General features: G+C 44.2%; 1 protein-coding gene across 1 annotated transcript in view; it reads left to right on the top strand.

Moving 5' to 3' along the window:
- Positions 1 to 15,464, top strand: part of FAT3 (FAT atypical cadherin 3) — a 541,807-nt gene that overhangs the window by 511,606 nt on the left and 14,737 nt on the right. The window contains exon 21 of the mRNA XM_003780826.2: positions 4,386 to 4,854. Coding sequence (XP_003780874.1) covers positions 4,386 to 4,854 — 469 coding nt within the window. The remainder of the gene's footprint in view (positions 1 to 4,385; positions 4,855 to 15,464) is intronic.

The following is a 15,464-nucleotide window of genomic DNA, read 5'->3' as shown; positions in this document are numbered from 1 at the left end:
ATCATGGCAAATGCATAAGAAGAGGTTGGCTGTTACTCTGGAACTATCACATGTTTTATCCTGTGGGGAAGTTATAAATGATAGGCTGCTTCATTGTGGTGATTCTGAAATGGCTAGCTTGAGACCCCAGGACCCAAAAGGAAGACAGGACAAGTTCATTTGGGTTGTAAAACAGCCCACTTGGAATGGCCACAGATTTTTAACATAGATCAACACGAGATTCAAGAGTTTTGTATGAGTGTCACCGAGAAGTGAGTTAACTTATAAGAATTACATTTTAGAATTTAATCAAATACATAGGTGTTTACGGAGTACTTTCACATGCATACCAGTTTGGCTTCTTACTCGCCTTGTGTTTAGGTATGAATGTGTGCTTTGTGCCTGTGAGAATACTGAGGCTCAGAAACTGGGTGACTTGCTCAAAGTGACAGTTAGCCAATAGTAAGTCTAGACCTGTGACAAAGGCAGGCAGGTTGGGAGTACTGCAGGAGCTTACAGAAAGAAGAGATTTGGAGGCAGGGATGATCATTGATCCGTTCATTTAAAACATTATTCTTGAGCACTTACTGTGTGCCAGATAGCCATTAATGGCAGCCTTGAAAATGGGTTTTTAAAATATTCCCTTTGCAAAGAACATTTAATATGTAATCCTCTTACAAGTTCCTTGATTATGGTGCATTTGCTAGAACCACACACCAAGGCTCTGAAGCAGTAATCATGCCATACTTTGCACCTTGTAGTCAAAATCCTACTTTCCTATAAAAGTAGGATTTCTTGAGCTCTGATTTCTTATCTCCGAAGCTTGAGGCTACTGAAGATTCAGGGTAAAGCACATCACTGATTTCAAACAATTCTGAGGATCTAAATATTTTATAACATTGGGACAAAACTCTCTGAATTATGCATCTCATTGAACACTAGCTGCACCCCACACCCAGGAAATCATTTCAATGTCATTGCTAGAGACTTTTCTCTGTGCTTCATGCAAACCTGTTTCTATTAAAATAGTTCACCCTCTGATCTGAGAAAGTTTCATTCTCTTAAAAGACAGAGCCTTTAAAAGGAGGCGAACACTATTCTGAAGACAAACAAAATATGATCAGAGTACACTCTTCCAGCGTGAGAGAACTTACACATGAAAGGAATAGTGTTCTTGTCTCTCCCTGGCATATATAACACACTATGTGAAATAGTAAAAGACTATTAACTCTTTGCAAGGTAACTTGTGGCATCAGCATTCTTATTTGTCATATAAACAAAAATGATAATTTCAACCTCCTACAATTTTGAAGATCCAAATGATTTTTGTTTGTAACAGAGTGAGAATGGTGTGGGCATCCAGCTTCCTTCATTTAGTAATGTTGCTGCTATTATTTTTTCAACAGAAAATAAAAAAGAAAACTTAACCATAGTCAGCGTCAGTATGAGATAACTTTATGTCCCTTCATTACAGAACGTAAATGTACGTGAATATATCAGAGTCGCATCGTTTCTTCCTGGTGGATTTGTAACTTGGTGATTATTCAAATAGGTAGGGGTTGGGTGTTGGGGTTCCCAGGGACCCCAGCTGGAGACAGTGGTCAGCAAGGGAGACAATGCTGGAAAAATCAAGAGCCTTTACTCCAAACTTATAAAGCCAGGAAGCCTGAAAAGGCAGATGCTGTTTCTGTGCCAGGTGGTAGCCTGAAACCGTGCAGTCCCATCCTGCTTCTCAGGAGTCTTTTATTGGGTTCTGCAACAGAGTAAATTGGCAAGAATGGACGGCAGTTAAAGATAAGAGAAAGGGGAGCTCAGGGCAGCCAGGAGGTTGGATAAGGGGCAGCAGTTGGGGAAACAGGAACGTAGGATAATGGAACATCTGAAATAGCCAGAAAATATATACAGGGAGAAGAGAAACGGGGAAACAAGTTTTGTCCCTTTGAGCTATCTTAAATTCCCTGATTTAAACTACTCATCAAAAATCTAAAGGTCTGAGGCCACCTGCACCGCTAAGTCCCCCATGCAGGGATGCTCATGGGGACATTCCCCTGACCGGTGGCAGGTCCGTGAGGCATTCAGTGTGCCTGCCTCCCACAGTTAGGGATGGGGGGAGGGAATGAACCAAGTAATAGGTTAATTGAGCATTTCTTTCTAAAAACTTTAATGAATTGCACTCTCACCACCAGATTTTCCATACTGGGAATGGCATTTTGTAACCACAGAGCAAAACAGCAGAAGAAAGTAGTCCCCCAAGTCACATTTGACTGTTTTATTATTTACATTAAAATATAAATATAGCTATTATCTAGTTGTCGTCACTGAGTAAGTAAGAATTCTGGTGTGATATACAATACCTACTTAGTTCATTTTGTTGAACCAAAAAAAAAAAAAGAAAGAAAGAAAGGGCAATAGCATATGATTACACGTGAAAGCCCTTTGAAAACAACATAAATAGTATTTGTCTCCAGTCTTTTCACATTCACCCATTTACCATCACAGAGCAGGGTATGTATGTACTGCATATGACGTGGCTAACCATCTGCGGTGGCCACAGTGGCCTTGTAAGGTGAGCCACAAACCTGCTCTCCAAACCCAGAGAGGCCAAGCCATCCTCCCCCAGTGACCTGGGTGGTACATTTCAAAGCTTGAATTCAGTTCAACATTCCTAAATTCCCAGGGCCCTGCTGTGTAAGGCCCCTGCCTTCCACATACACATGTTTATGTGGCATGACAGGTGAACTTACTGTGCAGGATGAGAGAATCCGTGCAGTCCACACAGGCAGAAGTGAGAGCCCCTAAGAATTACCTGTCTGTGGGCACGAGTGCTGCTGTGATGAGCCCTACCAGATCTGTCACAGGTAAACACCCTTCAGAAGGACCATCGCCGTCTCTGAGAGTACGTTTGATCTTTATACCTCCTTAGCCGTCTGTGTTATCCTGTCCTTTCCTTTTTCTTCTCCTGACAAGCATCTCTTCTCTGCACAGAAGTACAAATGCCAGCTGCCTAGCATGACTCAGACAGTGGCCTCTGCAAGGTCCTCTTACCGGGTCATAGACATTTTTGGCTGTGAAATTTTTGTTTCACAAGTTTCATGGCCAAATGTTAGCTGCATACTAAATAATAGATACTAAAGCCACTTTGCACTACTGAGACGTGTAGACAAGGGGGTGCAACACCGGATTCCAAGGCCTAGGTCCTCTGCTGCAGCTGATCCTGGCTCTCCACAGTGGCCCAGCAGCTCCCTGCCAGCCGGTATCCTCCGGACGCACACGCTTTCTTCCTGTGTGTAACGTCCTCTGGGCTTAGCCTCCTGGGGGAAGTTAGATGCCCTCACTACACCGGCGTGATGGGAAAGCAGGCCAGACCAAAGGCTGGTAGCATGCACAAACTGTGAGCGGTGGAGCAGAGGGCCCCGCTGGAGGGCCAGGTGTCACGAAATATACGTATATTCTAAGCAAATAGCCGAGCCCTGAGCACTTTGTGAGGTAACCTTTACCTAAATGATAAGAATATGCTAATGTTTAACTTAGAGAGGTTTTTAAATCTTAAATATACATGAAGCTGAGAAGGAGGAAGTCCCGCACCTCTCGGGGCCTCTTTCCTTCCCTGTGGCATCCTCACATGCGCTTACTCAGGCAGTGCATGTGTATGGCCTGACAGTTTGATCTCTGGCCCTCCTCCCTAGACCGTAAGCCACACCAAGGCAGAGAGAACTGTGCTCACAGGAGGTGGCACCGCACCCAGCCTCCTGCCTACCCTGTACAACTGTGGTCCCGGCCCAGCCACAGACAGATACTGCCTGACCTCTGCTTTCTGTCCCAACCCCCTCCGTGGAAAAACCAGCTTACATAACTGGACCCTGGTGCCAGAAGTGTTCTGGTCTGTGGCCTGTTAGGAACAAGGCCTCATAGCAGGAGATAAGCAGGGACGAGGGAGGGAAGCTTCGCCTGTGTAAAAATTGTCTTCCATGAAACAGGTCCCTGGTGCCGAAAGCATGGGGGCCGCTGGTGTAGCAGATGTACAGTACACTCTGAGTCCCCCGAAGTCGCTCCTGAGGCGTGATGCCTAAGAGCGCAGACGATAAACTGACCCCGCACAGAATGGTGCTTGGATCTGTAAGGGCGAAGCCTCAAAGAGTAGGAAGGTTCTTAAACATAACGATGGGTGTCTGACGCTCTGCTCACATTGCCCCTTGTAAGATTTCTGAGACACCAGGCGTGCATTTGCCCGGCAGATAACAGGGAGAAGTGGTTAAAAATCAAACCGCTGCCCATTTATGACTTGATGAAAAACAACGTCCACTTCACAGCTTTCCTGTGAAGCCCCTGGGGCTGGCAAGGGACCGGGTCTGCGGGAACGTGCTGCCAGGTGCATATTAAAGGTATCCCCGTTCCTCTCCGCACAGATCGTGGACGGCAAGCTGTGGTTCCAGCTGGACTGTGGCAACGGCCCCGGAATCCTGGGCATCTCGGGCCGTGGGGTCAACGACGGGAGCTGGCACTCGGTCTTCCTGGAGCTCAATCGCAACTTCACCAGCCTGTCCTTGGACGACAGCTACGTGGAGCGGCGCCGGGCTCCCCTCTACTTCCAGACGCTGAACACCGAGAGCACCATCTACTTCGGCGCCCTGGTGCAGGCCGACAACATCCGCAGCCTGACGGACACGCGGGGCACGCAGGTGCTCAGCGGCTTCCAGGGCTGCCTGGACTCGGTGGTGCTGAACAACAACGAGCTGCCGCTGCAGAACAAACGCAGCAGCTTCGCGGAGGTGGTGGGCCTGACGGAGCTGAAGCTGGGCTGTGTGCTCTACCCCGACGCGTGCGAGCGCGGGCCCTGCCAGCACGGGGGCAGCTGCGCCGGCCTGCCCTCGGGAGGTGAGTGCGCCTGTGTCCTGGGTGTCGGGGTGGGGGGTGATTAACCCACTGGGGGGCACCCCGTTCCCACCCGCCCACGGTCTCTCCGAGAGTGGTGTATTCCCACCCAAGGTGCTTGCTGAACTCAATCTGCAGTAGAATCTCAGAAATTCACAATTACTGGAGTGTCCAGCTGACCTAGTAAGTAGGATCCCTCAGGAGCCCAGACATGCCCCGGGCTTTGCCCCGCGCCTGCCCACCCCTCACCTTGCAAGCCTCTGCAGATTGGACAAACAGGGTCACCCTTTTACGAATGTGCCCTCCTAGGGTGGCACCTGTGGCTCAAGGAGTAGGGCTCCGGCCTCATATACCCAGGGTGGCGGGTTCAAGCTGGGCCCCGACCAAACTGCAACAACAACAACAAAAGGACTGTGCCCTCATGAACCAGCTGCATGTCACCGCAGAGAGATGGCAGCAGTGTACGTTACATCGTAGCACACATACAGTTGCTGACCAGGCGTAGACATAAGTTTACTGGAAGCTAAGAAGGGTGAATAGAGATAGAGAGGAGGTCTTTGGAACATACTTTTAAAATGTGTGTATTAAAAATAATTCTAGTGACAGTTTCTCAAAGGCGTAGAAAGTTAAGAACAGAGAAATTTGCAAGAAATCTTGGAACAGGTAAACAGTCGATGAACGTATGAGGCTTTACCCAAATATTTTTTCTCAGAAAAGTACATTAGGAAGGAAAAAGAAAGGAGTAGCCCCCCCCCCAAAAAAAATCTTTTGTTTGAGGGAAAAGCCAAGATTATTTAAGTCGTAGGAGTCTAAAGATAAAAGAATCTCTGACTTTTCCCAGATTCAGTGTCTGTGTTCAAGTAAACTGGGTCAGGCGTTTTCCCGGTTGAAGGCTCGCCACCTCCCCACAGCCCAACCACTGACTCCACTCAGCCCATTTGCAGAGTTGCTCAGCAGTCCTGTGATTAGCAAATTTAAACCTTCCTCACAAATCATTTAGAGATTCTGCTGTGCGAATTACCATCTAATGTTAGTGAAGCCCAACTCCAAATTTAGAGTCCATTTTATTATTAGAATGTTATAAACTGTCCATGAAATGATGCACTGTCGAAATACAGGCACCGAAGTTGTTTAGACTTGCATATGTTACTGCCACAATGAGGGCCAAGTACCCTGGGGGGAAATTTCTGCCGTCTCGATTTAAGAAATCTATTTGCTGTTTTTACTGTCTCAGCAGTATATGTAAATAAAGGGTTGTTATGGTGCCATAATTCCCGAATGATGGGCAGTAACTATACTTCAGCGGTTCTATAAACCAGCCCATTATGACAAGTCATGGCCAGTTTTTCACCAGGCAAAACAATTCTGCTAGTGTGAGCCATCTACAATATATAAAAGGAGCATATAATTAAATTGGGTTGAAATAGAACACCACTCCATGTCAAATGCTGGGTACATAGCCACAAATTGTAACATACTTTTAACGATGGCAGGACGTTGTTTTTGCTGGCAGTGCTATGGGCTTCCACAGTGGGTTATCTTTAAAATAATAATAATCACGGTATGAAGGAAAAAGACTGTGGAATCTTTGCTCTTCAGTGTGCATTTTAAGTTTAAAAAATTGCCACAAAATCCTCTACCTAAGTATTCGGCGCAGGTATGTTAATTAAATGACTACTACCCCCATGGGAAACAGGAATTTTCTCTCTCTTTAAATCTCTTTTTTGGTTTAACCCAATTTCAGTACTAAATACCCAACCGTATACTTTTCACATGGCCTTGCCCTCCCTCGGGGCCTAACCTTGCAGATAGAGCACATTCTCCTATATACATCTTTGTCACCCTGTTCCCCGCTTTCTCCTGTGATTAGACTTTGGATGGGGATTCCATACAGGTACTCCTCTTCCAAGGTGTATTAGTGCAAGTCTCTCCATTGTAGCTGGGAGCTTCCGACTGACCTCCATCTCGGCAACTCCCTTCTCTGAAGCCTGCTGTTACACCTCTGGTCAGTTGAGGGGGCCAGCAGAAGCAGCTCTATCCCCCAACCAAGGCTACTCCCAAGCCTAGCCCAGTGATGCCTGTCCCAGTAGACCCTAAGACGTGGCCCCCAATGATACCAGGCATAGCAGTACTGAACCTAGGGCCAGAAAACTCCTCACCAGTCACCAGGGAATCCACAAATACAGTTTCCATTGCTCCCCTGGGGAACCTACAGCACAGGATTCTTCTTCCTGTTAGTGAGGAGGAGGCACTTACCTGCTTCCTGGCTATGGGAATGAAGAGTTGGCTTCTAAGACAAGCAGAAAGAGGATCCATTTTCTCACCACCATTATCTATTCATAGCAGAGGAATCTAGAGCTAGATCCCTATATGCTATCTGCAAATTCCCTAAATTGGAGCTAAATCTGAGAGAGGAAAAAAAGCAAAAATTAAAGAACCAACCATTTGGCCTTTATGAAACTATGTGGCTAATTGTAAGGTTACTTAAAATAAAAGAAAATCCTCTAAGCTGTGAATGATATGTTTAAAAAGAACAACAAGACTGAGTCTTTCACGAAAGATATTCATGCCCTCAAGAATTCCCTATGGCTGCCAGAGAAGTCTAATCACAGGAAGAGACAGTCTTGGGTCACCAGATTAAAGGCTAGGGTGCATGAAGTAAGTATTCAAAAAGAAGATTCGGGCTAGAGAAAGGAGGTTAAGAACCTCAAGGTGTGATGCCTTGCACATGAGAGTGCTGGTAACCAAAGTCAAATTATTTGGACATCTTTGTTGTTTGGCCCCTGTGCTATGCATTGCTCTAAAATGCCAGGACACATATTTCAGGGTAATCCTCCCCTTGACCATTGAAGAACACTGGAGTATTGATCATTGACATTCCTGGTGCCGAACTATACTTTCAAACCGTGACCATCCTAGCATATTCTTCCAGAACATTCAGAGTTGTTAGAGCAGGCAAACCACAGCAAGAAGCATTTTTTTTTTTAGAGATGCAGGATTCTGCTTCAACCACCCCCAAACCCAATCAAACTCTTGGCTTGAGGGCAGGGAAGCCACGTCTGCCAGCTTGGAATGACATGGTCCGTGGCTTTGACCAGTGTTGTAACTCTGGCTGTCCCAGGAGCAAGCCATGGATCCCCAGGAGAGTCAGAGCCCAGAATGCTGACTTATAATAAGGGTATAAATATGACTCTATAAATCAACCACAGAGGGAGGGCTCTCTCGTGGTAAATCCTTAAAATTATATGTATTTCATAGACATAAACTGGAAATAGCAACCCCTGTGGAGAAGCAGTGGCCAGGTCCCTCTGTGACCCTTGCCTCTCCAGACCCAATGGGCAGGGGTCACCCAGTGAACACCCACGATCTGAATAAGGAATGCGCAGTCCTCCGTGCTTTGTTGTGCACAGGTCTAGCTCATTAATGGGAAACATATCTGAGGCTAACTTACAATATGGTGAAGCAACACAGCGAGCCAGGTAGTCACCAGGCAAGAGACGGTCATTCAGGCACTTTGTATAATACCAAAATCCTAACTCCTAACATGGCCCCTTGGGGACAGTTTTCAGGGTAAGAGCAACAGTTTGTTAGACTCTTACTTTGTGCTTGGTACTTTAATAGGTGCTGATCTTACACATGGTCTGCACTGGGATATCTCATTCTCCCCACAATACCCTGGAGTCAGTAGTATTCTTCCCTCTCACCTGCCTACCCCATGATACAGACAAAGAAATGGGCCGGAGAAGCTAAGGAACTAGACTAATATCACACAGTTACTAAGTTACTAAACTGGTGGAGCCAATTTGTGAGAACACATACCCCCATCTCAGCCTAAGTTCTTAACCCTTGCTACACAAAATGTGTTCCGGTGACCCACAACATCAGCATTGCTGAGAATGTGAGAAAGGCAGCAACTCAGATCCTACTCCAAACCACTCAACCACCATCTGTATTTTAACAAGCTCACAACTGATTTCTCTCCATGCCTCTGAACTACCCTAAAACCTGGGGGAACTTCAAGGTTTTTTGTTTTGTTTTGTTTTGTTTTTTCTCATATTGTAAACTTTGAGATACATCAGTAACACCTGAGGACCTTGTTAAAATGAGATCTTGTTCTAGAAGTCTCTTGATTGTTAATGAAAAAGAAGAATCTATTTACTTGCCTCCATCATTTGCTGTCCATTTCAGAGGAACTTTCTGCTAGATCACTGAATCATATATGCCAATCCCTAAACTTACTGCTAAGAAAATTGACAGTGGAAAGTTTGGGGGGTGAAGACCCCAGTTGTATAGAATCAGAATCTAGGATGGTATTCAGCCACCTCTTTTTAACAAGGCAGATCTATGCACATCCAAGTTTGAGAACCACAGACATTGGGGAATTGCAGTAATTCTATGTTTGCAGGAATGCAAGTCAGTGACTTTTAGGAAGGTGAACACATAGAGAACATTCAGAAATTGGGAGTCAGATGCACAACCTACATTTTTAAAAATTTAGTATAAAGACAGAGCTTTGTTCCTCAGTGAGGAGTTTTGGGTTACCCAGAGCTCCCCTTCAAAGATAAGAGTAACAGTCTCTACCCACTTGCTCCACACAACTGTAAGTTATGTACCTATCAAATTGCATGAAACAACAAGTTCTTGGATGCTGCAAATAGTCGGGCATGGGAGTGTTTTCAGCAACAGATTTCCCAGAGCCACAGTGGGTCATGTTTTCCTGAGTATTTTATGTCCCTAACTTATATAAGTTTCTAGATAAATTCATTCCATCAAACTTCAAGTGCCTTCTGTGTGTTTAGCTCAGTGCTGAATTCTGGGTCCCACTGCTGTCTCCATAACCAGTGGGTGCCACTTGTGTGACCTCCCTCTCCTCAGAGCTGGTTTCAGGGAAGTGAATGGGGTTCCCATATGTGCTGCACCCCTTGGCCCACTAGCACAGGGGCACAGAGGGAGGAGAAACTGGAATCAAAATACACTAAGGACATAATTTAGCTGAGCTTTGCAGCTTTGGGGAAAAAATTTTTTTTCTGTATGAGTTTCTTCTAAATATATATATATACACACACAGATATAGACACACAGATATACAGACCTTGGACAAACCTGCTGGAAACAGCATTACTAATTATAGGTATAAACAGAAAAACTCAAAACCATGAAGCAGGTTATGTACAGACACAAAGAACATACATACTAGAAGGTGAGAATTTACTATGTGCCTAATGTTAACACATTAAAGATTTCCAGATCCTCAAAGAAAATATTAGCGGCTTGGCCCAATATGAAATATATGAAATGTGAGCCAGCTCTTCTAGGGAAAAGATCTCACCTTCAAAGGTTTTTATTTTACAAGGCCTGAAGGCATTGAATGTACCCTGCTTCGTGAAAGAAAAAAGAGTGACAAAAATCTGAAGTGGCAAAGTAATGGCAGAGGCCGGGATCTGCGGCTGGGATCTGTAGCCGAGCTCATCCTCGGTCGTGATTAGCACCTCACCTGTGAACTCACCCTCCAGTTTTCTCGTATTCCTAATTGAGATCTACACGAATGTTTCCCAGTCTTCAGCTAAAAAGTCAGACTGCCATGGCTTTGACTTGTATGGTCCGTGAGCAATACAGAGATGAAGCTGATTTTAGAATCTCTAGTAATTGGAGTAATTGTGACAATAAAGCACCTCGTGTTTGGGTGCTACGTTGCGGTTGATCACTGTAGAAACCATATTCCCTATGAAGTGGGTATTAGTGAGTCTCACTTATGAAATAAAACAAGGAGGTTTCTAGAGGTCAGGCCATGATCACATCCAGCTGATGGGTAACAGCCAATACTTATACCTAGGGCCTCACCTCCACATCACAGCTCCCTCCCTAAATCATTTAAATTCTTGGGGTTTCGAAGTGAAATTGGTAATTCAGCAAGCATAGTGGTTGGTGCTAATTCAGGCCCCAAATGCATTTGTCATTATTTCCACCTTTATGCAACAGGCAGGTGTTTACGTTATCAAAAGCAGCCAAACCCCACCAGACTGGTATTCTCCTGGTGGGCAGGGCAGAGAGTTGAGGCCATTACCTGGATGAATCAGGTCAGAAAACGACTAAGCCAAAGGAATAAGACAGGAATTATCTTCATTATTTTCCTACACAGCCCAAATGCATGCTATAATTGCTTATACCATTTCTATTTTTGCATTTAATAGGTTTTGCAATGTTCTTTGAACAGAGAAAGGAGGTGGCATTTTACGTTTGTCTGGGTACAGATTTCAAAACCATCTGCATCTGCTATCACTAGAAGGATTGTAAACAGGAACACAGCTTTGAGGCAAGGCTTAAAAATACAATCTTCATTTTGCCAGGATTTGAGGGGAATGAAACTTTTCTTATTAATGTATCTCAACACTAGTAGGACCATTTCCTTTTTAAAATCTGAGAACTGGTACAAAGTGCACCTGCAGCTCATTGGCTGTGTAATATGGGAAACCTCATCTTATTTAAGCTTCAATTTCCTCATTTGTAAAATAAGCATAGTAGCAGTACTTACGGCATAGAATTAAATGAGATATGATGCGTATAAAGTTCTTAGAAATTTTCCTACCATACAATAAACTATCATTCTTGTTAATTAATTTTCTTATTGGACATTCTCTTATAAGAAAAAAAAATCTCTTTTTAATAACACTTTGAGCTTATGCACTGAGTTTTATTTTTCTTCCACATTTACAAAAGTGATAAAATATCACCTGGATATGTCTCATTGCATTAACATAAAAACACCTTCAAATTTAAAGTTTTAAAAGAAAGATTTCTTCCAAAGAACTTCAGTGTTCTTTGCCCCATGAGTTTGTGATCATAAGAGTAGATCCTAGATATTTAGTTTCTCCTTTTGATAAACAGAGATATCCAGACAGTGGAATAAAGCATGGCTGTTAAGAATACAGCTCAGAGACAGGCCCAGTAGCCCATGCCTATAAGCCCAGACCTTTGGAAGGCTGAGGCAGGAGGATCACTTGAGCTAGTTTTGAGATCAGCCTGCACAGAAGGAAAGACCCTATTACCATCCCAATTCCATGGGGTGCTGAGGTTAAGCCGCTTGATCAAGGAAATATAGCTAGGAAGTGATAGAGTCTCAACTTGAATCCAGGCTTTCTGATTCTCAGATATTTCTACATGACTGTATTGGCTTCAAACTTATCAATGAGGCTAAGTTAGTGGCTCATATCTGTAATATCAGCACTTTGAGAGGCCAAGGCAGGAGGATTGCTTGAGGCCAGGAGTTTGAGACCAACCAAGGCAACACAGTGAGACGCTATCTCTACAAAAAAATAAAAAAATTAGCCTGGCATGTTGCACGTTCCAGCTACTCAGGAGAGTGAGGTGGGAGGATACTAGAGCCCAGGAGTTCAAGGTTATAGTAAGCTATGATTGAGCCATTACCCGGCAACCATGCAACAGAGCAAGACTCTGTCACCCTCCTAATTTAAAAAAAAAGAGAGAACTTGTCACTGAGTCTGAGGTCATTACTTGCTAGGAATAAGAAAGAAGAGCATATAGTTCCTTCCCATAGCTCTCCAGGAAACAGATGAGATACAATGATGGATGTTATCAGACATCCCTTCTAGGAGCAAAATAATCATTGACTAAGAAAGGTAACAGCATAATAAAGTTTCTGCTCCTCCCCAAATTATTGTATGTTGCTATAAAACACACATGAAGGGAACAGAATTCCAAGAGTTATCCAGGCATTATTTGAACACAAGTAAATGTCCAATCTTATCTCTATGAAAGAAATTTTTACCTGTTAGGTGCACTGCCACCTACCTGTAGTACTAGCTACTAAGGAGGCTGAGATGGGAGAAATCACTTGAACCCAGGAGTTAGAGGCTGCAGTGATCAGGCCACTGCACTGGGCAACAGAAAGACATTCTGTCCCTAAGAAAAGAAAAGAAAAAAAGAAAAAGAAGAAAAGGAAGGGAAGGAAAGAGGGGAGGAAGAAAGGAAATATAGTTCAGAACAATACTGAGCATTTCAGGACTCAGGAGCAAGCAGACTTCCTGGGTTCAAATCCATACCAGCTTTGTGACCATAAAGAAGCCATCAATGCCTGTGAGTCGCAGTCATCTATAAAATGCTTGTAGACAGTGTTTTTCTGTCACTGATTTCCAGTGACTGCCATCATCCTTATCCAGGTGTTTGCTGGTAAAGCAACTCCCTAAAAATCAAAAAAGATTTGTAGTGTTTGCTACATATATAAAGACTTGCACCCCAGCTGATGTCAGACTATCAGCAGTTTAATAACTGGCCTGCCAAATTTCTGAGTATTTCATAGTGTTCTCTGGAGACCCTGGCCAAGCTGGCTCCAGTACCCCACTGCCTATGACTTAGACACTCCGTCGGTGTCGATAGGTAGCTCAGTCAAGCTGACGGCATCATCAAGTAACACTAGATACTCCACAAAAGAAATAAAAATGATTCATGATTCAATCTGAGAAAGCTAAAAAAAGAAAATGACAAAATTCAGAAGGAAACGTGCATGAGAGAGTGCACAGGGAGGTAGTGTCTCATTTTAAATTCAGATTTTAAAGGCACAGAAATGTCAAATTGCTTCCCTGCTGTCAGATCAAAAATCAGTCCTGTGACCCAAGTTAGATTCCAGGTTTGATGATCACTATGCAAATGTCCCTGATTTCTGGACAGCTCCCCCTGACCCTCCTGCTCTCAACTGCTTCTGATGCATTTTTATTTCAGGAATTGTTGGAGGCTTGCCACATAGGAGCTGGGGAGGGAGAAGCTTTACGGGGCTTATCCGCCTCACTGTGCACTCCCCTCCCTGACTTCCCTCCTCATCACTGATGTGCTTTTAGAGTCCTGTACTATGGCTGTCCCATTCCTCCCTTTAGGTTAAAAGAGAATCTAATGCATCCCCGCAAGTTACTCTTTCTCTGACACACCATCCTGGCCAAGGACTAGCCAGGTGACACAAAGAAGTACTTTTCCTAATCCTAGCTGCCTTCAGCAATTCCACTATAGTGAGCAACTTCCCGAACTGGAAAAAATAACCCTAAATTGGGAAAAATTAAAAGTCAGCATGATATGAAGCAAACAGACTTCTGACTCTGCTGCTGCCTCCTGCCCACAGACCTCAGCTGGCCTTTTTTGGGCATGGTTGGCATCATGGAGTTGCCTGGCCTTTCATTGTCACTCCATGTAAGGGCAGCTTTTCTTCTGTATGTGTGTCTCTCTCTGTGCCTTAGCCTCTGACTCTCTGTGTTACTTGGTCCCTGGAAGGCTGGGGTCACACAGTTCCCTCCTTTTGGAAATGTGTAGATTTTCTCCCGTGCCTCTTGCATCTGCCTCTTAGAGATAAGACTTCTCTCTCTGAATGTACAAACACACACACACACAAAATAATGTTTTTCCCTACATGGGAGTTTTCTATAATGTAGATTCAGGAAAACATCCATGAAAAAATATACTATTGCAATCTATCCATTTAAAATTATCTTATATCTAGAGAGATCAAGCTATATGATTTCAACGTCAGTCACTGACTACTTGGGAAGTAGAGATTCCCAAGAGATCCCAAGAGTCCTTCAAGTAAGAGTGAGAATGGTTCTTTGCAGTATTTACAAAAGATCTTATAAATGAGGAAGGCCTCACTGGCCACTCAAGGCAATGGTGTCCACCTACTGTCACAACCCCACTACCATAGAAGTAAAGTGACCTTTCTAAGTCATTTGCCCATAGTAGTAAGGAGAATGAGCGAGGAGACAACACTAGAACAAATTTGGAAGCAGAAGGCAGAGGGACGTATGGTAAGGAAGAGTGAAGAGAAGCTCCAAGAAACCTGAATTCTAATTGGGAGTAGGGAACTCTCAGGACTAAATACCCAAAGACTCAGGGATTTGAGGCATCATCACTTCTGAAGGGGAGGAGGTAGGGAGAGGGGCTTAAAATAAGAATTGTGCAAAAGTCTGATAGACAATCAGAACTCAACTTGAATTCTCATCTTCCCTCTTCACAGCCAGGCAACTGCTCTCTCCACACCCTGGTCTCAGGCCTGGAGAGTGTGTGACACTCTGCTGAGTAGGGGGATCAAAGTATGTCTGATGTGCCTATCAGGTACAAAGTCTGATATTGTATGGGGTATATGGCACACACCTCCTGGGTGAAGGGCTTAGCTATAACCTGGACTTTACCTAACCATATGTACACTTGTATTCACCTGAAATTAAAAATAGATAAATAAAATAAGATATAAAAAAAGCCCCTCCCAAAAAACCAAAGTATCTTTGATGTACTCGTTGGAGGCTGATCCCCACAACTACTCTTCTTCCACCACCACCCAGCCCCCCAGTGTGAGAACCAGGCCTCCACCCTCACTCTGAGCAGGTGGTAAGAAGAGTCACTACTAAGGCACTTCACCATCCCAGAGGTACTGACTCAGTGTCATAGCTGATGAGCACCACTCCTGGTCAGAGCTTCCCCATCCTATTTCTGTTTTTCTAGTGCCCTACTTTCAACATCAGTTAATGAGCAAGGGTTACCAACAGGTAAGGAAATCCTCTAACTTGGAAGATAACGTATTAGGGTTCTCCAGAGAAATAGAACCAATAGGAGATCTA

This window comes from Otolemur garnettii, unplaced genomic scaffold (genome assembly GCF_000181295.1).
Source record: "Otolemur garnettii isolate 467f Iridium unplaced genomic scaffold, OtoGar3 scaffold00001, whole genome shotgun sequence".
Lineage (NCBI taxonomy): Eukaryota > Metazoa > Chordata > Mammalia > Primates > Galagidae > Otolemur > Otolemur garnettii.
The sequence above is the reverse complement of the archived record's forward strand: the minus strand, read 5'-3'. Positions and strand labels throughout refer to the sequence as shown.